General features: G+C 35.8%; 2 protein-coding genes across 2 annotated transcripts in view; one reads left to right on the forward strand and one right to left on the reverse strand.

Annotated features, from left to right (window-relative positions):
- LOC129738469 (uncharacterized) overlaps positions 1-9957 on the forward strand; it is a 132988-nt gene extending 123031 nt beyond the window's left edge. Inside the window, exons 6-7 of the mRNA XM_055729679.1 lie at positions 4532-4666; positions 8164-9957. Of these exons, the coding sequence (XP_055585654.1) occupies positions 4532-4666; positions 8164-9715 (1687 nt within the window). The 3' untranslated portion in view covers positions 9716-9957. The remainder of the gene's footprint in view (positions 1-4531; positions 4667-8163) is intronic.
- Positions 9958-20628: 10671 nt separating this feature from the next.
- LOC129738476 (uncharacterized) lies at positions 20629-22622 on the reverse strand. Its single transcript, XM_055729692.1, has one exon. It carries the CDS (start codon positions 22595-22597, stop codon positions 20873-20875), a length of 1725 nt encoding a protein of 574 aa, XP_055585667.1. The 5' UTR covers positions 22598-22622; the 3' UTR covers positions 20629-20872.
- Between the last annotated feature and the right edge of the window lie 2711 nt (positions 22623-25333).

The raw sequence follows: 25333 nt of genomic DNA on the forward strand, positions 1-25333 counted from the left end.
CAAACCATAATAGGAATCTTCCCCTGCCTCCAATACCCCCACCTACCAAGTTTCACGCAAATCGGTTCAGTAGTTTCCGAGTCTATAGGGAACAGACAGACAGACAGACAGACAGACAGACAGACAGACAGAAATTCATTTTTATATATGTATATAGATGTCATACTGACAAGTCAAAATTCTTATCGTTTGTTTTCATTTATTTTTTCCTCATTCTTCGCAATCAAACACTCTCATCCTACGTATTTTTCAGATTTGAATGAACCAACGAAAAAAATCTCATCACATGATTCCGATAAATTTAATCAACGACGATCCATAACATGCTACACTGACAAATTATAGAAATAGGCACTGAAGCATGTTGCAAGGCGTATCAAGAAAGGTGGTCAAAAGTTGTCAAAAAGTAGATAACGAGACACTCATTATTTGAGGACTTGAGTTTTGCGTTTTGATTATATGTACAACTTTGTAGAACAGACTTGAGATAAAGTTTTACTATCAAGAGTGCCGAGAGGACTTGAAATTTGAAAAAACGGGTCGAAAGGACAGCTCAATTATCTTATCAATTGAAAATCAAGCGGGTTGAGAGGACAGTTTGAGATAGAGTTAAACTTTGAAGCGTGTTGAGAGGACAGCTCAATTATGTTATCAATCGAAAATCAAGCAGGTTGAGAGGACATCTTGAGACAGGATTTAACTTTAAAGCGTGTTGAGAGGACAGCATAAATATCTTATCAATTGAAAATCAAGCGGGTTGAGAGGACATTTTGTGATAAGATTTAACTTTAAAGCGTGTTGAGAGGACAGCTTAGTTATCTTATCATTTAAAAATCAATTGGGTCGAGAGGACAGCTTGAGATAAGATTTAACTTTAGAGCGTGTTGAGAGGACAGCTTAATTATCTTAATAACTGAAAATCGAGCGAATTTAGATGACAGATTTCGATAAGATTAAACTTTGAAGCGTGTTGAGAGGGTAGCTTAATTATCTTCTCAATTGAAAATCAAGCGTTTTGAGAGGACAGTTTGAGATAAAATTTAACTATGAAGAGTGTCGAGAGGACAGCTTGAAATTTGAAAAAGCGGGTCAAAAGGACTGCATGATTATCTTATTAATTGAAAATCAAGCGGATTGAGAGGACAGCTTGAGATAAGATAAACCTTTAAAGTGTGTTGAGAGGACAGCTTAATTCTCTTATAAATTGAAAATCAAGTGGTTTGAGGAGGCAGCTTGAGATAAGATTAAACTTTAAAGCGTGTTGAGAGGACAGCTGAATTATCTTAACAATTGAAATTCAAGGGGGTTGAGAGGACAGCTTTAGATAAGATTTATCTATGAAGAATGTCGAGAGGACAGCTTGAAATTTGAAAAAGCGACTCGAAAGGGCTGCATGAAAATCAAGCATGTTGAGAGGACAGCTTGAGATGAGATTCAACTTTGAAACGTGTTAAGAGGACAGCTGGATTAACTTATTAATTGAAAATCAAGCGGTTTGAGAGGACAGCTTGACATAAGATCAAACTTTAAAGCATGTTGAGAGGACAACTTAACTATTTTTTCAATTGAAAATCAAGCGAGTTTAGAGGACAGCTTGAGATAAGATTAAGTGGACAGCTTGAAATTTTGGAAAGCACCTTGAATATCCTATCAATTGAAAATCGAGCGAGTTGAGAGGACAGCTTGAGATAATATTAAACTTAAAAACGTGTTGAGAGGACAGCTTAATTATCAAATAAAAATCAAACGGGTTAAGAAGACACCATGATAAATGATCCAACTATGAAGCTAGTCAAGAAGACGTCTGGTTAGAATTATCATTATTTCGATGATGGATTTGGGAAGGCATTCTAATCACATTGTTATAACGCTAATGATTTGATCTAATTTTATGTATTTCTACTTATATTTTAACGTTTGATTTGATTCAAGAAATATTAAAATATTTTCAAAATTATATCTATGATCATTTAATTAATATGATGATTTTAGTATATTGATATATTGTCTTAAGATCAATAATATGTACCCTAACCTTGCCAGATTGCTCGGTTTTACCCGAATATTCGACACAAAACTTAGGAAAAGTCCGGTAAGGCCCGGTTGCCCGGGTTTCGCTAAAAAAAGGCCGGGTTTTATCTGGTTTTGTTGGGGAACTCAATTAGGGAACTCAATTAGGCAATGGTAAAAAAAAGTCGTAGCAAGCCAGAAACATGCAACGTTTGCAATAAAAAAACATGATTTGAAAATCACATCACATGCAAAGGGAACAAAGAAAAAAACTCTTTCTAATACCACCATGTATAACTTTCTAGAACCCTTCTGTATTCCTTTAATTTTCATTCAAAACGTGCACTTTCTCAATTGCAATTTTAAGCATCTGCTTGTTTTCCATCAACAACACTGATATGGAATGCCACCCAGCGAACACTTCAATCGAAGTTGAATTACAATTCCTGGAGATTCGATTTGGAGTTTCAACGTTATAGCTACGTTTTTTTTTCTTTTTAACTAAAACTTTTTCTACTCTTCACTTTAGTTTGAACATAGATATGGGCATGAAATACCAGCGAGAACACATTCATGGGTTTAAATTTTCACAAGTGATGAATAACAGGTATTTTCCACTACAAGTATTTTTTGAAAACTCAGCACGAATCGCATTTCCAGTGCAAAAACACCAATTTACTTCCGCAATCAGATGAAAAACTATTCAAATACACAGGAGTTAACTTCAACAACGAATTAATACCATGAATAATCACGAGAATTATGAATTTCCATTTTTCCCAGAAAGTAAAAAGCGAAAAAAACACGATCGCACTCGGCCAAGGCTTGCTTTGCTCTACCTGCTGGCGCCGAAAGTTCATCTATTGAAACAAACGAGGAAGTAGGTGTACTTTTTAAATAATGTCCATTTTCGTCTGCATTGAAAATCTGGCTCGTGAATTTTTTTTTTGAAAAGCATCAGTAAACTTTTTCCACATTCAGGAAGTACCTAAATATGTCAAAAAATAGTTTTTTTTCGGTAAAGTTTTTCGACTTGATGAATGCAGAATCATGTCCATTCTGTAGATGACCTTGATGGTTTTTTTTAAAGAGGGAAGAGGCATTTAGAAGAGGCATTTTTACACTCATGATTGTTTTATGTTTGGAAGCGGTTTTTGTCTAGAACAAAATTTCAAGCCAGCCTTGCTGTTTTTTGTTTCTATACAACTAGAATTGTAGCTTAGGTTCTTCACATGTGGGAACTGTTTTCCAAAACATATTCCGTTTTGTGTTCAATTTTAAACCACCTGGTACAGAACTTATGAACGTACATGCTACTACGTTATTTAATCAGGAAACCCAAGAAAAAAGCTAATCTACAGCAGCTAAAGGTCATATTCTGTGAAAATTATTTTCAAAAGTTTACCTGAATCCTTGAGATTTCAGGTTTGTTTTTGTTGCAGCTGGCATGAATTTTAGTTTAATCTAACTGTCCGTAAGCAAAAGTTTCTGAAAGGTTTTCCATAAATTTTGGTTAAATAAAACTAAGTCCACCACGTTTTCTGGGAATGCAAATAAAAACATGTTCTGACAAACAGTCATCGCCTACTAGGTACAAGTTGGGTATTCCAGGCCATCAAAAGGTTCAACATGTTCAATTAGACATGGGTATGTGTAAACAATCGCAATGCTCTCACGATAAATTTGTTTTACACATTTACGAATGTCATTGTGGGATTTATTTTTTTTTATTGCAAATAACAAATGGTGATGGTAATGAAAGTGATTTCAAACAGATTTATTTTACAAGCTGAAAATTCCAAACTCGGGATACCTAATGAATGGCGTCGTTCAATCGCGCGCAGATGGATGGATTATATCAATGGGCACCACGACACCACAAACCTGCTCCCGGAATGCATCCTGGTCGATAGTCGATATGGTGTGGCTGCAATAATTAATTTTCGCCGGGAAAAAAGATCATTTTACGCTTCCCACAAATCGCGCTTCCAGGGCAAGTCGAGGCGCGAGCAAATCGAGTGAGCGTTTAATTATAATTTTAATCAATTTTTGCTACTCCCAAACACAAACACGAGACACAAGAGCAGCAACTGGATCTCCGGGAACCATATTTGTGGCAGAATAGATTTTACCGGAACTAATTGAATGCACCGCGAGAAGCAATGAATATAATTATGCGCCGTATTTAGCGGAAGTTACACTATTCATCTCTATTCTCGGAAACATTACCGCAGCACTGTGAGCACAAAAATTCACGAACGCGTGAATTCAACACCCCCGAGGCGGAAATTCCTCTGAAAGTTCACCGGTTGTTTTCAAAATCGTTCCCGGAGATTTTACTGGGAAATGCCCAGTTGTGCACTGTGCAGTGGTCTGAAAGAAATTTCACCCATTATTTTTTGTCTCTTCTAGGAATCACACGATGACTTCACACGTGTCATTTGATATTCACTTGATTTGATAAACACTGATACAGCTCCTTTTAACTTTCGTTGTATTTTTTCTCTCCTCTCCCTTTCAGGTTGGCCAAAATGACGGTCAACGAAACGTACGACAACGAAGCCCACTTTGATATAACCTATCTGCTGTTCGTGTGGATTGCCTTCCTGCCGACGGTCATTGTTCCGTGGATCTATGGCAGCTGGGTACTGTCAAGGTAGGTTGAATTCTTTATTTTTACATTTTTGACATTTTCGAAGTTTTTTTGAAATTTTTGCTATTTTGATAGTCGTGACATTTTCGACGTTATTATATTTTTGACATCTTTGGCATTTTGGAAATTTTTGAAATTTTGAACAATTTTGTCATTTTGAACGTTTTTGAAATTTTGAACATTTTTGACATTTTTGAAATTTTTGAAATTTTTGACATTTTTGACATTTTTGACATTTTTGACATTTTTGACATTTTTGACATTTTTGACATTTTTGACATTTTTGACATTTTTGACATTTTTGACATTTTTGACATTTTTGACATTTTTGACATTTTTGACATTTTTGACATTTTTGACATTTTTGACATTTTTGACATTTTTGACATTTTTGACATTTTTGACATTTTTAACATTTTTGACATTTTTTGACATTTTTGACATTTTTGACATTTTTGACATTTTTGACATTTTTGACATTTTTGACATTTTTGACATTTTTGACATTTTTGACATTTTTGACACTTTTGACACTTTTGACACTTTTGACACTTATGACATTTTTGACATTTTTGACATTTTTGACATTTTTGACATTTTTGACATTTTTGACATTTTTGACATTTTTGACATTTTTGACATTTTTGACATTTTTGACATTTTTGACATTTTTGACATTTTTGACATTTTTGACATTTTTGACATTTTTGACATTTTTGACATTTTTGACAATTTTGACAATTTTGACACTTTTGACATCTTTGACATTTTTGACATTTTTGTCATTTTTGACATTTTTGACATTTTTGACATTTTTAACATTTTTGACATTTTTGACATTTTTGACATTTTTGACAATTTTGACATTTTTGACATTTTTGACATTTTTGACATTTTTGACATTTTTGACATTTTTGACATTTTTGATATTTTTGACATTTTTGACATTTTTGACATTTTTGACATTTTTGACATTTTTGACATTTTTGACATTTCTGACATTTTTGACATTTTTGACATTTTTGACATTTTTGACATTTTTGACATTTTTGACATTTTTGACATTTTTGACATTTTTGACATTTTTGACATTTTTGACATTTTTGACATTTTTGACATTTTTGACATTTTTGACATTTTTGACATTTTTGACATTTTTGACATTTTTGACATTTTTGACATTTTTGACATTTTTGACATTTTTGACATTTTTGACATTTTTGACAATTTTGACATTTTTGACATTTTTGACATTTTTGACATTTTTGACATTTTTGACATTTTTGACATTTTTGACATTTTTGACATTTTTGACATTTTTGACATTTTTGACATTTTTGACATTTTTGACATTTTTGACATTTTTGACATTTTTGACATTTTTGACATTTTTGACATTTTTGACATTTTTGACGTGTTTGACATTTTTGACATTTTTGTCATTTTTGACATTTTTGACATTTTTGATATTTTTGACATTTTTGACATTTTTGACATTTTTGACATTTTTGACATTTTTGACATTTTTGACATTTTTGACATTTTTGACATTTTTGACATTTTTGACATTTTTGACATTTTTGACATTTTTGACATTTTTGACATTTTTGACATTTTTGACATTTTTGACATTTTTGACATTTTTGACATTTTTGACATTTTTGATATTTTTGACATTTTTGACATTTTTGATATTTTTGACATTTTTGACATTTTTGATATTTTTGACATTTTTGACATTTTTGACATTTTTGACATTTTTGACATTTTTGACATTTTTGACATTTTTGACATTTTTGACATTTTTGACATTTTTGACATTTTTGACATTTTTGACATTTTTGACATTTTTGACATTTTTGACATTTTTGACATTTTTGACATTTTTGACATTTTTGACATTTTTGACATTTTTGACATTTTTGACATTTTTGACATTTTTGACATTGTTGACATTTTTGACATTTTTGACATTTTTGACATTTTTGACATTTTTGACATTTTTGACATTTTTGACATTTTTGACATTGTTGACATTTTTGACATTTTTGAAATTTTTGACATTTTTGACATATTTGACTTTTTTTTACATTTTTGTAATTTTTCTAATTTTTGACATTTTTGACACTTTGACATTTTTGAAATGTTTGACAGTGTTTTTTCCACAGATTTAACGTTTATGTCGTTTTTGAAATTTTAGAAAATTATGGCTCTTACGCCATTTTTGAAAAATTTGACATATTTCACATTTTTGGCATTTTCAATATTTTTAACATATAAGACATTTTTGGTATTTTCGACAATCTCCACATTTCAAACACCGTTTGAAATTTTTGATATTTTGACATTTTTGACATTTTCGACTTTTTTGACATTTTTTGTTAATTTCGAAATTTTATACAATTTTGTAGTTTTTGACATTTTTGTTATTTTTGATTTTTTTGACATTTTTTATATTTTCGACTTTTTTTACAATAACATTTTTAATCAGTTTATATAGTTTTACATTTTTCACATTTTTTTGTTTTTTTAAATTTTCTTTAAATATTTTTAAATTTTTTACATTCTTCACATTTTTGACTTCTCTGACAATGTTGACGATTTCGATTTTTTTTTAATTTGAAAATTTTGATAATATTGACAATTTTGAAATTTTGAAAATTTTGACAATTTTGACGATTTTGTCAATGTGAATGAAAAATTCACCTGTTTTATGATTTTGTTTATATTGATCTTAGTTTGGTAATCTTTTATTAATTTTGCTTTTTCGCTGGTTTTTTTTTTTAATTTTGTCTCATTTTCTTCCATTGTTTTCTTTTTCATTTTTTTTTGTCTTTCTTTTCTGTCCTTCTTTCTGAAGTTCTTCAATCGCGATTTATTATTTTTGTTTTTTTATTGTATTTTTTCCGATTTAAGTGATATTACACATCTTTAGACTTATTTTTATGTTTATCAGAATGACATTGAAAGACAAATCGAAAATTGAGGAAAATTTCAAAGAATTTAAAGTTTTAATGTTTTGAAGTAGATTTGAGTTTTATAAAAGTTGTTTTTCTCTATGATATAGAGAATCTTGAGCTCGGGCACGTGTGCGAACGATAATCGACATCGATGTCATTTATTTTTAGAACCTGCATTGCAAAGTTGCGGTAGTTTTCTTGTTTGATGCGTTTATTTTTCCTTCTTTCCGGAAATGACCAAGACAGTGCTGTTTACTCTGCTTTTCAATCGAGTTTGTGATTAAGGAGAAGACAAGCAGACGATAGGGAGGGGGCTCCTCAAACCGTAACCTTGTTGTGTTAATTGACAGCCGATTGCTCGGAACGATAGTGCCTATTTACCCCGAGAATTTCTTGGGTTTTCCCCATACCGATTAATAGATTATCAACCAGTTGCATTCATTTCTTGGGAAATGTTCAGATTGGGTCGAGTAAATTTTCTATGAAATCGTTGATCGAATTTGTGATAATATGTTTCTGTTTTTTTCCTTATAATTTCAGACCGGCCAAAGAACGTTTAAGAGGCTACCTTCGACTGTCATCCCGAAGAAATACAGGCACCAAATCAGTTCAATCGCTGGACGGAGGAATCTCTCCGTCAGGGAACTCCGACATGAAAACTCCGCTCTCGACTACGAACAATTCAGCCCTCAGCAATCCAACTCCGACAGCTCCACCAGCGGCCTCCATTCTCAGTACGTCCACCAATTCCAGTGCAACGAAATCCTCTTCCAATACGGTTAAACCGGCTCATTCTGATAAGGAGGTTGGGAAGCCTGCCTCGGTAAGTTCGGTAGCTTCGACGAATACGTTCGTACATCGACCCAAACAGCTGCCAACGATCGATCATCGCTCGAAAAGTCCAGCCGGTGGAAGTACCAAGACCCAGCAGTCTATACTCGAAAGTAGTTTGGCTGAGAGCACGATTTCTTCGACGGCCACCAAACCACCAAGTACAGGGGGAACTGGACGACCTCGAAGACAGCTTCCTCCACCGATTAGAATCGAAAACAGCAACTTCAACAAGACTCCATCGGTACGGAGTCGAGCTTCGTCGGATACTAACAATACGTTGCGATCTTCGCTGCGGTCTACCACTAGTAGTAGGATTAGCGCTGCGAACGTCGTTGAACAACGAGTAGCTATACAGCCTTCGATTCCTAGAAGAACTTCTCTCGAACGAACAGTTCCAGACGACGATGAAGACGACTACTGCTCGTCGATAGCTGGGAACTGCTCGAACATCACTTCCAGCACGTATTGCAACATCAACGAAAGGGAAGTAGTGGCCCCGGACCTCTACGAGTCACTCCCAGCCGAACGAAACTCTCGTCAATCGCTGATTCACAAATCGGCCTCCCCGTACTACCAACCCACCGATCAGAACAACGATCTCGACTCCGACTCGGACATCTACCAACGAAGGCCTGCGACCCGTTACGGATCTCTCTCCCAACAAGACTCTACAACGGGCATCCTCAAGGCCACCCCTTCCATTATCTCCGTATCCGAAAGTGAGTACTCTTCCCGCAAGGGTTCACTCAGCACCCTTTCCCGGGACATGGAGATCATCGATCGACTCGAGCGGGAACGTAGCATGGACATCCAGGAGATGATCCAACGGGAGAAAACCTACGAATACTACTTATCGCGCCAAAACTCAAAACTGAAGTTCTCCACCAACTTCGACGATTATTTCGAGGAAGAACCCACCCAGACCGGAAGTTCTCTCCAAAAACAGCGATCGACGTCACCCCACGTAACCCGAAATCCACCCGCTAGGCGGAGTAGCAACCAGAGTTACTCTTCAAAGCGGGACAGCGGTTACGAGGACACCTCTTGCCCGGCTTCAGCTGCTCTTCAAGCCCAACAACAGCACACCCCAGTCGGGAGTATTGGACATGGTTCCGGTCCGTACAGTGCTAGTGTTGGTGGACCGAGAAGGTCGATCGATCTGGAACAGAAGCAACGGTTCAACAGAACCTATAGTGGAAGTTCGGCACGTAGTTCGACCAAGTCGAGGGATCGCGTTAGCTTCCACGACGATATCTAGGGGTCGTTGAAGGTGGTGGTCGTTGCCGCCGCCGTTGATGACCCCAAAGGTGATGTGCTGGTATGAGCTGTGGTCTTTTTTTGAACGTTTTAAACGTGACTACGGACAACTGCTCGAACAACTGGATGGTAGTTTCAGTGAGATAAGGAAAGGTAGATAGACGAAAATGATAGTAATAGTTTCACTTTTGTTAGCGAATTCTTACAATGATATGTGCCAAATTAGTTGAAATATTGCATTGAGATGAGGAACGGTGATCCAATTTTTAGGCGAAAGAATTTTGATATTTCCTCTGTTTTTTTGAGTTTTTAATTGAGACCCTCAAATCAGAGGGGTGCCAAAATCATCAAATTTGACAAATTTGTCGAAATTGTCAAAATTGTCAAAATTGTCAAAGTTGTCAAAATTGTCAAAATTGTCAAAATTGTCAAAATTGTCAAAATTGTCAAAATTGTCAAAATTGTTAAAATTGTCAAAATTGTCAAAATTGTCAAAATTGTCAAAATTGTCAAAATTGTCAAAATTGTCAAAATTGTCAAAATTGTCAAAATTGTCAAAATTGTCAAAATTGTCAAAACTGTCAAAATTGTCAAAATTGTCAAATTGTCAAAAATGTTATAATTTTCAAAATTGTCAAAATTGTCAAAATTGTCAATATTGTCATAATTGTTGAAATTTGAACAATTTCTGAAAGCTTTAAAATTGGTGGAATAGTTAAAGTTTTCTACTTTGGCATTTTTGGAGTTCATTCCTGAATACCTAAGTTGTGTGATCATCCAAGTAGGCCGAAGTTCTTCTCACAAAAAGCTTTGACCGTTCATAGCGCGATAATGGACGATGTCTTTTCTCCAACTTAAAGCAAAATATTCGTTTTAGAAAGAAATCTAGGGTTCAAAATGAATATAATACCGATAATCTACGACGTTATTAACCCGTCGTCTTCGAAAAAAAAAGCGGTTGGAAGGAGGTTCCACTTTCATGACTGGAAATCTTCGCAAATCACAAAATACCCCTTCCCGGATGCCCAGCTGCAACTTGAGGCTTAAGGCAAACTCGCCAAAGACAGGACGGAAATGAATTCCAAATGGAAAAACTTTCCGCGAAGCAACGCGCTGCGGTTTTTCGCGACGCCATCTAGGGCAACTATTGAGCCACGTGACGTGGAGGCCACGACACGAAGTGACTGCAAAACTGAACGAATTAAGCTTCTCTTTATTTATCATTTGGGAAATCTAGTAGCCTTACGGTGATTTTGACTTTTGAATTCTGGCTGGTGGTATTTAAAACTGGTGGCTTGCTTGGATTTGGCCGCGATTATTTTTCCCGGTGGAAATTGAAATGGATTAAAATTTGAAATTATGTTCAAATCAAGAGTCGGTTGACATTTTCAAAAGTCTAAAAATGTTTTTAAATCGACTTTTCGACTAGATATCAAATGACTGCTAGAAACCGGGATTAAATCGTAATTGAAAATTTTAATTTTTGGACACCAGTTTTCTTGAGACTTCTGTCAGTTTCCATAACCTACGTGGAAATTTAGAAATGACTTCTAAAACGGACCACTCTTCGCACAAAAATGTCCTCTTGTTGTTTACCCTACTAAAGTGGTTGATTAAATGGAGGGAGGGTTGACTTCGGTCAGGAGCTTATGCTAATATCCATTAGCAAGCGACAGTCCTCCTGGGTGAAGCCTCAGCAAACGATAATAATCTTCAAAATTTAGTTTCCCACAAGGATCTCATAGGGACGAACTTGCTTGGGCGTTTGATTGTGTCTGAATATGAGCCACTCAAAATAAATTTTTAAAACATTTAGTTTAGACATTTGGAAAAGAATGGAAATCGCTTTCAATTAATATAAATTTAGATCATCATAATTTTCAGACAGATATTCGTTGAAAAAGGCAAAGCTTCCAAAACCTCCCGAGTAGGATAGTATACTTGCTCCAAATTGGTTTGATTTTCGTCCCTGTAAACGGTAATGTAAACATGTTTGCAGAATGCTTCATCCGAGAGCTTCATTGATGGCCTAAACTGAGGTTTTGAAATTAGAACCTGGACCAGCGTCTTCTCACGAGCCATGGAAAGACTATCCAAATGACATCTGGTACACTAAATCAGAAACTTTCATTGATTGGCAACACGATTCGATCGTATGTCAGTTGTAACTTCCTTTTTTATAATCAGACGGAATGACGAATCAGATTCGAAACAGTTTTCGGACCGATTTCGGTCCGATCAATGTCCTTCTTCGGGTCGAACAGCAATTTTTTACTGACAGGGTAATAAAATGTCAAATTTCAATATCAACAATATTTTGGAAGATCTAACAATTAAAAATGTTTATGGCTGCTGGGGTTAGATAGAATTTTGACAGTTTAGAGAATTTTGACATTTTTGACAATTTTTGAAGTTTTTGACATTTTTAACAATTTGGACAATTATGTCAATTTTTAAATTTTTTTGACAATTTTGACAATTTTGACAATTTTGACAATTTTGACAATTTTGACAATTTTGACAATTTTGACAATTTTGACAATTTTGACAATTTTGACAATTTTGACAATTTTGACAATTTTGACAATTTTGACAATTTTGACAATTTTGACAATTTCGACAATTTTGACAATTTTGACAATTTTGACAATTTATACAGTTTTGACAATTTTGACAATTTTGACAATTTTGACAATTTTGCCAATTTTGACAATTTTGACAATTTTGACAATTTTGCCAATTTTGACAATTTTGACAATTTTGACAATTTTGACAATTTTGACAATTTTGACAATTTTGACAATTTTGACAATTTTGACAATTTTGACAATTTTGACAATTTTGACAATTTTGACAATTTTGACAATTTTGACAATTTTGACAATTTTGACAATTTTGACAATTTTGACAATTTTGACAATTTTAACAATTTTGACAATTTTGACAATTTTGACAATTTTGACAATTTTGACAATTTTGACAATTTTGACAATTTTGACAGTTTTGACAATTTTGACAATTTTGACAATTTTGACAATTGTGACAATTGTGACAATTTTGACAATTTTGACAATTTTGACAATTTTGACAATTTTGACAATTTTGACAATTTCGACAATTTTGACAATTTTGACAATTTTGACAAATCCATAAAACATGAATCAAGTTTGATGAGCTTTTAAAGAAAATTTAGGAATGGAGCAAGTTAAAATTATTTGAAAAAATCTTTTGAAAAAAAAATCGTACAAAATGGATCACCCTTCTGAGTAAAAAGGTGAGCGAATGTTTTCGAAAACTGATTTCACGGCAAAACGCTACTTTGAAAAGGAGAATGTTTTTTGCATAAAGCTTGTTTTCCCCCCGTAGAGGATTAAGGGAAAAGTTCATTTCAAAAACAAGCAGCACACATTTTCCCTCCCATCGGGGGAGATAATTCCAAGATACGGAAAACGAAAAACAGTTTTGGCAGCTTTGTCAAAGCTAAGTTAACGAGTGAAAGTAAGTAAAACAACTTGTCGTCGTATGAAGAAAGCGCACAAAAAGTTTGAATAAAGTAATAACGGTGGCACAATGTCAAAGTATGCAGAGGAAGAACGAGAGCGAGAAAAAACTTGGGAGAAATTACACGCCCACCTAAAACGGCTTAATGTAATAGCATGGAAAAACACGTGAAGTCGGTATTTTTGTTTTATTTTTGTTACTGTAACATTTGTTTCGAGCATCGAGTTTCGTATTTCTTTTTTGCTGAAGTGTGAAGAAAGTTTCTCATTTTCGCCTAATCAGACTTATGAATTCACATACGCGTTTTATCTGCGGTACTGAGAAGCATAAGTTAATCATAATTATTCATTTCCCTTTATCGATAATAGCTCGAATTAAGTTTTTCCTTTGATTAGATTTCGTTAGTTCAGCAATTCCGGATTTAATTTTCACAAAAAATAACAATAATGGGTCCAAACTATGAAAAAAAAGAAACGCCAAAGAAAGTTGAAGGACGTGCTCAAAATTAGTGAAAAAAGTACACGCCCAAACGAAATCGGAAACGGATGCAATTAGAATGTTAATTTAAATTCTGCTACTTATATAAATTGAGTGAATCACACCTTTTATTTCGAGACAGAGAGACAACACTTCAAAGGTGTTACAATAATGAACATAAACAGGCATGATAAATTTTAAACGCTTACGCGTTCAAACACAGGGAGCAGAAAAAAATGAAACGGAACGAAACCGCAAAGCGGTGTAATCGCAGCAAGCGGCCCGCGATTTGAATACCAAAAACCATATACCTAAACGAAAACAAAACCAAAGCACAGTACGAATGAATGTAGGTACAAACAAAAATTGTAAACAACCACCGCAAACGATTGGTGGTTTGTGGGTGACAATTTACGACTTAAACTAAGTAGTCGGCGATGCACGTGCAGGGGAAGGCTTTCAAAGAAAGTCAGAGAGTGTAGGTCATTAAAAGAAAACAAAAAACAGAAGAAATCTATTGCTGAAAATCGTGTTATGTATTGTAGTTATTTTTATATTGTCATCAATCAATGTGATAAGAGAAAGGGAAAATTAGATCGAATAGTTCAATCAAAAGTTGGAAACTGCTAGAGGAATCTGGACTCCGGTTTTGTCAATGAAACAAAGGTAAGCAAATGGACCATATACTGATAGATGTTCTTAAGGAACAATAGCTCGAATCCAACGTGAGATGGATTATGTATTGGGAAAAAGCAGAACAATAACAGAGGAAAAAAAAACTTTAAAATATCCTTTAGAGAATCTGATGATCTCCACATAAAACTTTGAACCAATCCATGCATTGGATCGAATTATTAAAATGTAATATAAAAAAGTAGCTCAAAAGCGTGTAGAATGTATAAAGTCTCATGAAACTATAGAAAAAATGATGCAGAAAAAAACCATGTAAAAACATAAGTACTTCCAAACTTCTTACGTATCTAACTGTTTAACAACTATAAAAAAAACACTTCTTCTCTCAAACTTTTAATTGTATTCACGAGCATTAAACTATTTTTCTTTCTTTATTTTTCAAGGAAACACTCATGAAGTCTTTAAAGAGAACAAGGTTTCAACGATGCGTCCAAAATCCACATGAAGTCAAACAAATTTTAGCGAAATTTAATGGAAAGAAACAAAGGAACAGACTTAATTATTTTCAATAGGTATTAAAAGTTATTCACCAATCCGCAGTTCCGCGGTTGTTTTTTGTTAAGAATAAATTTTGGAATTGACACACGATAAAAGCTGAGCAACTTTGGATAAAAATTATAAATGAACAACCTGTCCAGGTAGTGGCGTACTTATAATGAGACTTTCAGAGCAAAGGGTCCAGATTTTCAAAATGTTGATATTTTTTGCAGTTTCGGCTATTTTCTGGACTCTGCAAATTATTCAGCATCGTCGTGTACAGCCTCTGGGATCGCGCTTTGGCCGTCGTATTTTGTTTATCATCGCGATTTGGAGTCACTACCTTCTTGTAAGTCGATAGTCCGGCTCGTTTTAGGCTCGATGCACGGTTGTAGACGATACCCAGCTTATTTGCGGCATCTCGGAGAGAGAGGTTAGGGTTTCGCTTGAAACTACCGGCAACTCTCTTTGTCGTCTCAGCGGCTTCCGGTTTTCGATTTCCCCCCGATCCAGACTTCCTGGCTGTCGATAAACGTTTCCCAAACATTTTAATTAAATTTGTAACAGTTGATTTGGCAACTTTTAGCGATTTTGCCAGCTTTGCGTGCGAGTAGCTCGTATTTTCGCGATGCGCGAGCCAAATTTTGATACGCTGCTCTTCTTCCTTGGACGGCATTTCGACAACTGAAGAGTGAATTCCAAAATCAAAATAGGAGCAACATTCTACACACACACACCTTCACAATGAGGGGTGTTCAGGTTTTTTATATGCAAAATTGAAAGAAATATGTCAAGTTGATATTGACCAAATTTTGACCGTATCATCCTTTAGATACAAAAAGCACAAAAAGATCTAAACTATCAGATTTTTTTTCTTTATTTTTACCTTTGCTGCCGCTCTGCGAGATGGGATCCAAGCTTTGCAGCTTTCTTCTCGACCATTGCAACTTTGCATTCAAGCTTTTTTTTTAAAAAACTTTGAACATACAGCGCCAGTACATTTCCACCATGATTGTTTGTATATTGTTTACGGTAATGTACATTGCACTGGAGCACGAGTGTGCGTCAAAAATATTCAAACTAGATGTTGAACCTCAACCCGTTAACTCTTATTTGGCGCTAGTGTGATGTCGCCAAAATTTCAGACAAGCCGATAGGATCTGATATTACATAACACCTGTACGAGCATAGGCACATGTAATGAGCTGGTCGTTATCTATCGCTAGCGCAACAGACCACTCTCGTACCTACACACCGCGGGCGAATCTATACCATAAGTCCCGTATTTTTGTTGAATGTCCCGCCGTCCCGCTTTTTTCCTTAAAATGTCCCGCTTTTTTATGGAATACTTTTACAAAGTTCACTGACTCAACTCTGTAAAAAAAAATCAAACGTAACTCTCAATTTGAATTCATCGATTCAATACAGAAAATCTTTCAAATAGGTCTTTTTTCTCTACAAAGGCAGCATTTTTTCATAGTTTATAACTCTAAACTTTTTAGCATAACAGTAAGATTCTCATTCAATAAAGCGTTCTTTGAGCACGTTCAACTAATCAATGCAATTTAAACAGCTTTGGTATGGGGAAAAAATTGTTTTAGTTGCTTCAAATGATTATACAGGGTCCGGCAATTGAAGTGCTACATTGAAATAAACATATAAATTGATCAAAACAACAACTTTTTATTTAGAATTCATTCAATTTCTCTTGAAAACAAATTACTTTTTCAAAATTCACTAGCAAAGTTCGACATGTTCGCCCTTGAGTTTAACCACTCGCCGCAGACGGTCGAGGAACGCTTCGTATGAGGCCCGCAGGTGTTCTTGTGGTATTTTATCCCAGGCTGCCACGAGATGTCGCTTCAGGACCTCCACACCTTCACTCAGAAAAATACTATTATGTATGCCATAAGATTCTCTTATGAAGTGGCGCCATAAGAAAAATTAATGAAATTCATAAGATTGTCTTATGACGCGAATAAATTCTGAAGATGAACGCCTACTTCAATGAGAGGTTGTTGCTTTTCATAAGAGATTCTTATGGAAACAGTAAATAACTTTGTAATAAGAAAAATTCTCAATATTTCATGCTGAAAACATTCACAAATTTGTTTAAAATTAAATCCTCCATGGTCACCATCAGCAGTACATCAACAGACGGCTCCATCAAAGTTTTTTTTTGCCGCATCTTAATCTTCGACCTTTCGTTTTTTGCCGATCAGCTTGCTGAAAAGTAAACAAATAATGTATTTTAGTTTACTAATATATTCAACGTTCACACCAAAAACATCAAATCGAACTTACCATTCCGGAGATAACAATAACATTTAACATTGAAGGAAAACTATAATAACTATGAACTGGCGATTGCTTCGTACTGTAAGATGATGAAAAAAACTGATGCTATGAATGAATGTGTTCATCATTTTTTCACAATGCCGTTTCTTCTATTTTTCATAAGAACATCGTACGAAAATTGAAAGAATTTCATAAGACTCTTATGAAAATTTAGTTTGGACGCAAAAAAGTGGTTCATAAGATGTATCTTATGAAATTTATAATAAGATTTCCTCTGAGTGTTCATGTTTCTTAGAGCAGACTTCGGCCTTCAACATACTCCAAACAGCGAAGTCCATAGGGTTCAGGTCTGGCGAACTCGCCGGCCACTCGGAGCTCGAAATGAACCCTGGAAAATGTTGCGCAATCCAAAGTTGGGTTTTCTTCGCTTTGTGAGCCGGCGCCGAGTCCTGTTGGAAAACCCAATCCTTGTAAACAAAATGTCGACGTGCCCACGGTTCGACGACATTCTATAGAACTGTAGTTCCCGAAATGTATTTTGGTTGATCTTCACTCCTTGAGGGACAAAAACCAGCGGAGTCCGGCCATCACGGGTGATTCCGGCCCAAACCATCACCGATGCTGGTTTCTGTCGCCGGGTGGCCGTCAGCAAGTCGGAATGGCTTCGTGATCTGTCTGGCAACCAAACTCTGTCGTTCTGCTAATTCACGAACTGCTGTACGATGAAGAGTTTCTCGATATCCTTGAAACTTCCTTCTACGGCCCTCTTCAGCAGCGCCTTCGCTCTTTTTACCCGTTCTTGTTTCTATTTCACCGTAAGGTCTTGAACCTTTTGGATCTTGTTGGGCTTGGTCTGAAGTTTATCTTTCAGGATCCGACGGAGACTTCGATCCGATATGTTGAGATCCTCTGCCAATTTAGTTGCACTACGATGAGGATTTCTCTTAAGGTGCTTCTTGAAGATCTTCGCCATGTTTCAGTTTAAGAGCCACGTTTCTGTTCAAGAGCCATTTTTCCGGATAACACCTGATTACAAAAGTAACACTTACATCCAATGATAGCTAAGACTTAATGTAAACAAAGCGACCAGGGGTGGTTCAATACTGTTTCGTGCGCAACGAAAGAATTACTGTTGAAGTAATGTAGCACTTCAATTGCCGGTCCCTGTATAATCTCGCTGACTTTAAAAAAGAATTAACAAGAAAGTGAGAAGGTAATCGAAATTGCCTCATTTGGTTCTCCTTCTAATTATGTCTTCGTTCAGCGCTTGCTTCGATTCAGAAACGCGTCGACGCCATCTTACACACAAAACGCGCAGGCGCTAATGTGCGTTCTTTGAAGTTCACACTTTTGCACTCCATTCTTAAGGTGCATTTACCTACACCTCTTGTGAGCGTTAAAATGGAAATACTTATATTCTTCAAAATCTCGACTAAACTGCATTTCATGGTTGCGAAACTAGGTGGAATACATACGGAATGATTGAAAGATTATTTTTGAACTGATTTACGTGTTCAAAACCCTTTAACATTGGTTTTATTTCAATGCCCCCGATTTTCACGGCGGAATATTTTTTCCGCGTTTACTGCCATTCCGCTCGAAGTGAAAGCGCATTTTTTTTGCTCCAAAAAAAAAAAATTAAATTGCAAGCACATTTAAAGGAAATTAAAGGCTTAAAAATACTACGAGTTTGAAATGAAACGCATACGATTTGTTTTTTTATTTTTTTTAAACCCACTTGGCAGCTTTGCAACTTGATGTGCTCAATCAGCATTAGCCTGAAAAAAGGTTGTCAAGCGGACTCGATTTATATCGATTTTGCAAAAGATTTCGATCGAGTCCCGTACGATTTACTTATCAGAAAGTTGGACCGACTTGGTTTTAGAAACTTGGTCGCTCGAGTGGATTAAGTTGTATCTCACAAATCGCTGCGCTTTCACGAAAATAAAAAGATCACGATCATATTCGAAACCCCGTCAGGAGTACCCCAAGGAAGCCACCTCGGACCGCTACTTTTCATTACATTTGTAAATGATCTATGTGAAAAACTCCGACAGACTCTTTTATGCTGACGATCTGAAGCTTTTTAGGAGGATTCATAGTAGTATAGATTGTATGGCACTGCAAGCTGATATCGCTAGGCTTGAAAGCTGGTGCCGTTTGAACGGGCTTTTTGCAGGCTAATGCAAAAAAAATGCAAGGTAGTGAATTTTACTCGCTCACGAAACATCGTCAATTTTGACTACCGCCTATCTGAAAGTTATTTGGAAAACGTGAAGTCCATATTAGATCTCGGAGTGAAGATTGATAACAGGCTCACATTTGCTGAACATATTGCAATTACTTCCGCAAAAGGTTTTTCTGTATTAGGATTTCTGCGTCGAAATACCGAGAATTTTGATGACATCTATACGTTGAAAGCTGTTCACTGCGCATCAGTACGAAGCATTATGGAATACGCTGCTCAGATATGGGCTTTCTTCAGAGCACACAGTGTTACCACCTTGAACGAGTTCAACGTTTACGACGCCTTCCCTGGACTGAACCGCTTCGTCTTCCGTCTTACGAACAAAGATGCGCCCTTGTAAATCTGGCCACGCTTAAAAAACGTCGTACCGAACTTCAGCAAACTTTTATTTTTTACACCCTGACTCATCGTGTGGACTCTTCTTACATGCTCCAGCGTGTCAATTTATACGTATCCACGAGGACACTCCGACAACGCCAGTTTCTTTGAATACCTTACCACCGTACTGCGTATGGTCGAAACCACCCAATCGACAAATGCTGTTAACTTTTCAATGTAGTGTACCATCTGTTTGATTTTAATGTGTGTAAACGTAAATTTAAACTAGACATAAGTAGAATAACCTAGTTTTTAAGAAATTTGTCTGTATGGTAATTCCTTGTCCAAAGACCAAGTAAAACACAAAAACCCACTTGGCCATCATTAAATTGTATCTTTTGGGAGAGTTTCTCAACGAATAAATGTAAACGAGCCCTGCGAGTGGTCGGACTCCATTGAAATAAAAAAGCATAGACTCAGCTCTGTTTTAATATGTGCTTCAGAAAATGTATAGAAATAATAGGAAAATTCATGAATTTTTTCAAAAAATAATGTTTTTAAAAGGAACTGAAGGCAGCAAAATTGATGAACAAAAGTGAACCGATGCATTCAAATTTCATGAAAAATATTCTATTGTTTCATTTTTAAAAAAAAAGTTATTTTGAAAACATGTTGGCCGTTTGGTAGGGGTTATTCATAACATTTTTTCAATAAGTTTTTCAAAAGAAACAAATCGCTAAAGCTCGTTACTCCTTGACCGATAAATACTTTCTGTCAGTACTTAAAATTTATAATTTCTTCTATAATTCTATTCACAGAAGAGAACTTTGGGATTATTTTTTTTAAATCAATTGTTTCAAAGCTAAATATGTTTTAAAGAAGAACAAAAACTATTTTGATTTCTTTACACATATTTTTTTTTATTAAATTTTAATTTGAACATTGGTTCGACCAGTATCGATAAAAACATTGATTAAATGATCTGTCATTTACTGATCGAAACCATTTTTGGTCACCAATTTTGCCCGGATTTTGCTCGATTTTTTACAATAAAATTTCCCTACATGGTCCGGCCCGGATAGGTGATGAAAATATTTCGGCAACCTTAAGTATGCATCTATTTTGAAACAATGTGAAGAAATCTGCTTATGTCTTATTAGAGCACCTTAAAATCCAATCGGATAGACTCACTCGATTCTCGTGAACAAGTTGAGAATATCCGTATCGTTGCAGCACAACCGTCGGAGAGCTTTCGATATTTTCCGAAATAAGGTAGTCCCTCGTCCGTTGGTGTCGATACAAATTGAACTCGGAGGTCACTTTTACCGTTTCATTGGCATAATTGGGCTCGATCAACCATCCGGAATCGATTTGGGATTTATGCCCCGGAAAGGGTTTCTGGATGACTCCCACATAGCTTGTGTAGGAAACAATTCCCGGTGTAAATGAATCAATTGCTGAAAGTTTGATACCGTCCGTGGTTGTCAATTCAAAGAATTTTTTGTCAGGAGTTGGAATGATTTGAAACACAGTACAAGCGGCCAGTTGAGAAGTGACGACAGTTCTATCGAAATGACCAATATGATTCGTGTTGGCGGGATCTTTGAATTGTGGCGTTTTCAAATTGGTGATTTGAATGCATCGCCCGCTATTTTCCTGAACAATTTCCACCGCATTTGTACATTTTGCTACGTTTTGAATACTCTTTGGAAGTTTAGACAGTATAGCTTTTGTAGTGTCTGCTGGCGTTGGAAAACTGTCGTCCATGGCGATCGACATAATCGACATTAATGTGTAAGAAATTTTACGTGCCAGCAAAAATTCCGCTCCCTTGTATTTGTTGATACCGTGGCTCATTCCTAAAAGCTCGATGAAATTTCTCATTCGGTCGAAATTAACCAAACTATCATTTTCCTCCAGGAATCTGTAGTGGATGATGGTTTCTAAATGAAGGACCTGTTTTGGGTGAAGCATTTCAAAATGAATTTTCAACTCGGAAGGAATTCCGGTAGTCAGATTGTTGGCCCACGTTTGGAAAGAGTTGTATGACAATGAAGTGAAGAATCTTAACTTTTCGTTTAACTGTTTGGCTTTTTCGTCAGTGATTGGAGATCCATTTTTGACAGAGTCTAACATTCGGAGAACTTTGCTCTCCAGAAGCACAAAATCCGTATCGCCAATGTTCGGATCCAGGATTATTTCGTTGAGCAGTCGCAAAAATGCTTCAGCCCGATCATCCAGATCCGGATAGGCATCGATGAACAGGATCAGGGTAATGATGTTTGAGGTTTTTCGTTCGTCGTACTTCAGTTGGATCATGTCCATCAGATGACGGGACTTCATTGACAGCATGTGATGGATAGCTTTATCCAGATTTTTGCTGGTCAAGTAACTGATGCATAGTTCTTTTTTAGCAGCGTCAAGCTTCAGTTGGATTGATGATAGTTTGGACCTTAGCGTAGTCGCTTCATTGGTTAGTTGATCAAGAACTCCCTTCAAACTTTCAACCATTCCACTGTTTTCGCTATCTAGTTGACTTTGAAGCTTTGCCATTTCAGTCTGCAGGACGCCTAGTTGCTTCTTATAATCTTCAACCATCGCTTGTTGCTCCTTCTCAGCCACATATCCTTTGTTCATAAGTTTGTAACGTTGCGACAAAAGCTTCAGTCGCATGTTGACTTGCTTAAGTGCTTTTCGGCACTCGGAATCGTCGTGTCGTTCATCCACTTTGGTATAAATTGTTTGTTCAATGCTTTTGAGGGCCTGTTGAAGATTTTGCAGCTCACTAATACGTACATCACACTGTTTGTCAGCGACTACAACCGTTATCACGATTATGACGAAGAAACTAGCAAAGGCTGTCGGCTCCATGTGGATAAGAGCAGTGATCTTAACTGTTCTCTGGAACAAATGTTATTTCTTGTCATTTTTATTCAAACTGATAGGTTCAGTAACGGTATGTTGACTTACAGTGGTGGACAGAAAACAATCACCCGCGATTGAAATTAAAAAAAAAAACTGATGTTGAAAGTTATTTTGATTTGTTTTTGGAATTCCGACAAACGCTTCGAAAATAAACCAAAAACCTTTCTACCCATTTTACCATCTAAATTCCAAATGTTTATATATTTTTTTTAAATCCGTACTAAATAGTTACTGGATTTACTGTTAAACAAGAGAAGCGGACTTCATGTGTGCCGGACTTCATGCTGCTGGGGGCACCCGGACTGGTATTGTAAGCGAAGTAATATTGACACAGCCAAGTTTTCTACAAACAGATCCAGAAGGTTTGTGTTTTTTTTTCACAATAATACGCTCGAGGTTCTGATCGCCTTACAAAATATCATATCTATATATCCACTGGTTTCTTAATCTTTACCATTTGTCAACAGTGTTATCATGCAATGTTTTTCATCTCCAATGGCTTCTGACTAATTCTAGAGATGTGATGAAGGACATGCAGAAAAAAATCAAATTTTATAAAAATAAAGTAAAATATTAGTTGTATTCAGCGACACTGAGGATATATCAAATAAACTAAATTTCTATGGCAACGTTTGTTATTTTATCAACACTTGGCAAAATAAATCATTCATTGATCTATTTATTCTTTTGAGTGACAGACGTGTCTGAGTGAATCTCTGAATTGAGATTCAAAATAATCGTAAAACCATGACAATGGCGGCGTGGTTGGTAGAATAAGGACAGAGTGCGCAGATTTTCAAGGCTGCTGTTACGAAAAATTTGTTTCTTATTCGGCCTTCGGTTAAAAAAAAACGGATTGGCACAAGGAGCGCCGATTTTTCAAGCTGTTGCTACGAACAAAACTGTTTCTGATTCGGCCCCTGGAAAAAGGCTGCTGCTGCTGATTGTTTGTTGTGAATTGGTCTTTCGGTGGAAAAAGACGGATTGGCTTAAGAAGCGCAGATTGTTAAGGCTACTGCTGCTGATTGTTTGTTTGATTTGGCCTTCCGTTGGGAAAGACGGAATTGACGAAGCGCAGATTTTAATGTATGATTTTACGATTCTTACGACACATCTGTCGCTCAAAAGAATAGAGCAATGACTTTTTTTTTGCTTAATGTTGCTAGATGTACCGTAAACTGGGGGAACTTTGATCACTTTTTTAATTCATTTTTGAATATTTTGGTAGAGGTTCCTTTTTTGTAATATCTTAAATTTTTAAAACCCTTACTGAGGTGAGAAGTATCAAACATGATCATTGATTGTAGTAAATTCAAAAGACATTGTTGGTAATAATTGAATGTTTGTTACAAAACCAGATTTCGAGTTTCGGGGTGACTTTGATCACTGTGGTTCTTGAGTACCGCAACATCTTCAAAATTTTTGTTATGGTGCCAATAAGCACACAAAGCATAAACATTAATAACAGTAATTTCTGTTAGGACTATACTGAGTTTTTCAACGTTTTTTTTTTCAAAAACATTTAAAACAACAAAAGATGGACCATGTTGCTGCATACATCTAGGGGTAAAAATTATAAACATTTCTCAATTTTTTTTTGGTCTAAAAAACAAATAAAATTTTACTTTCATGCAATTCCCTAGGTTCTCGCACTGTTCCCATGTATTTTTTTTCTTCAAATTAAACCATTTGATAGGGTTTTAGCCATTTTTACAATACGGGGTTTCTCATGGAAATACACCGTTTTTTTTCAATATAAAAATATTATCACTAAATGACCTTAAAAATAACACTTAAACTAAACCTAAACAAAGAAAAAAGTTGAACTTTCACATTAAACAACCCATTTGCTCCTAAATGCTTGAATTTGATCAGAAGAGATGTTTGTTTGTGAGCATTCGAAATACCAGATATTTTATGATTTTATCAAAAATCCTCTAATAAAAACCAAACTCAACTTATTCGTAACTAAATTTATAGGCTTTCAAACGTAGTAAACAGTTTTCAGATATTTTAACTTTTTGCTTAGTTAATGATGATTATCTGCAAAAATTTCATGTTGATCAAAGTTACCCCGGTGATCAAAGTACACCCAGTTTACGGTACGTCTCGGTGGTCGAGTGGTTAGCGTGGTAAGACGGTAACCGCTGGTTCACTGATGGCATGGGTTCGATTCCCATCTCGATACTGGGTGTTAAATGTTAATCTTAAGTTGTCCACGTCATAAAAAAAATCACCCTGCTCTATTGGAATCGCTTGAAGTAACTAGGCTGAACGCTACTGTAGGGAAACTAGCAATATTCTACCTCAACTTCAAGAACGCTAACTTCGACGACACCTCAAGCCTCCTGGCCACTGGGTATCTTAATCTATCGAATCCCAACGCTGCCGCTGAAACCTTCTCACATATTCTGAATTACGTCATCGATCGTTCCAAAACACTCTAGCGGTAGAAATATGCCAATTCTCTGGGTCACGACTGATCTGCGACGACTGTAGATGGCAAAAAGGTGTGACTTTAGAAAATGCAAGAAGCATCATACACTAAGGATGTATTTTGTGAACTTAACTCCGCTTATATAAAAGCCAGTGAACGTTGTTACCATAACTACCTACGTCGCGTACAACGTAACCTCAAGTCTTGCCCAAAATAATTTTGAAACAGCAAACTTTTTGAATTGG

The sequence above is a fragment of the Uranotaenia lowii genome, chromosome 1 (genome assembly GCF_029784155.1).
Source record: "Uranotaenia lowii strain MFRU-FL chromosome 1, ASM2978415v1, whole genome shotgun sequence".
In the NCBI taxonomy this organism is placed as follows: Eukaryota; Metazoa; Arthropoda; class Insecta; order Diptera; family Culicidae; genus Uranotaenia; species Uranotaenia lowii.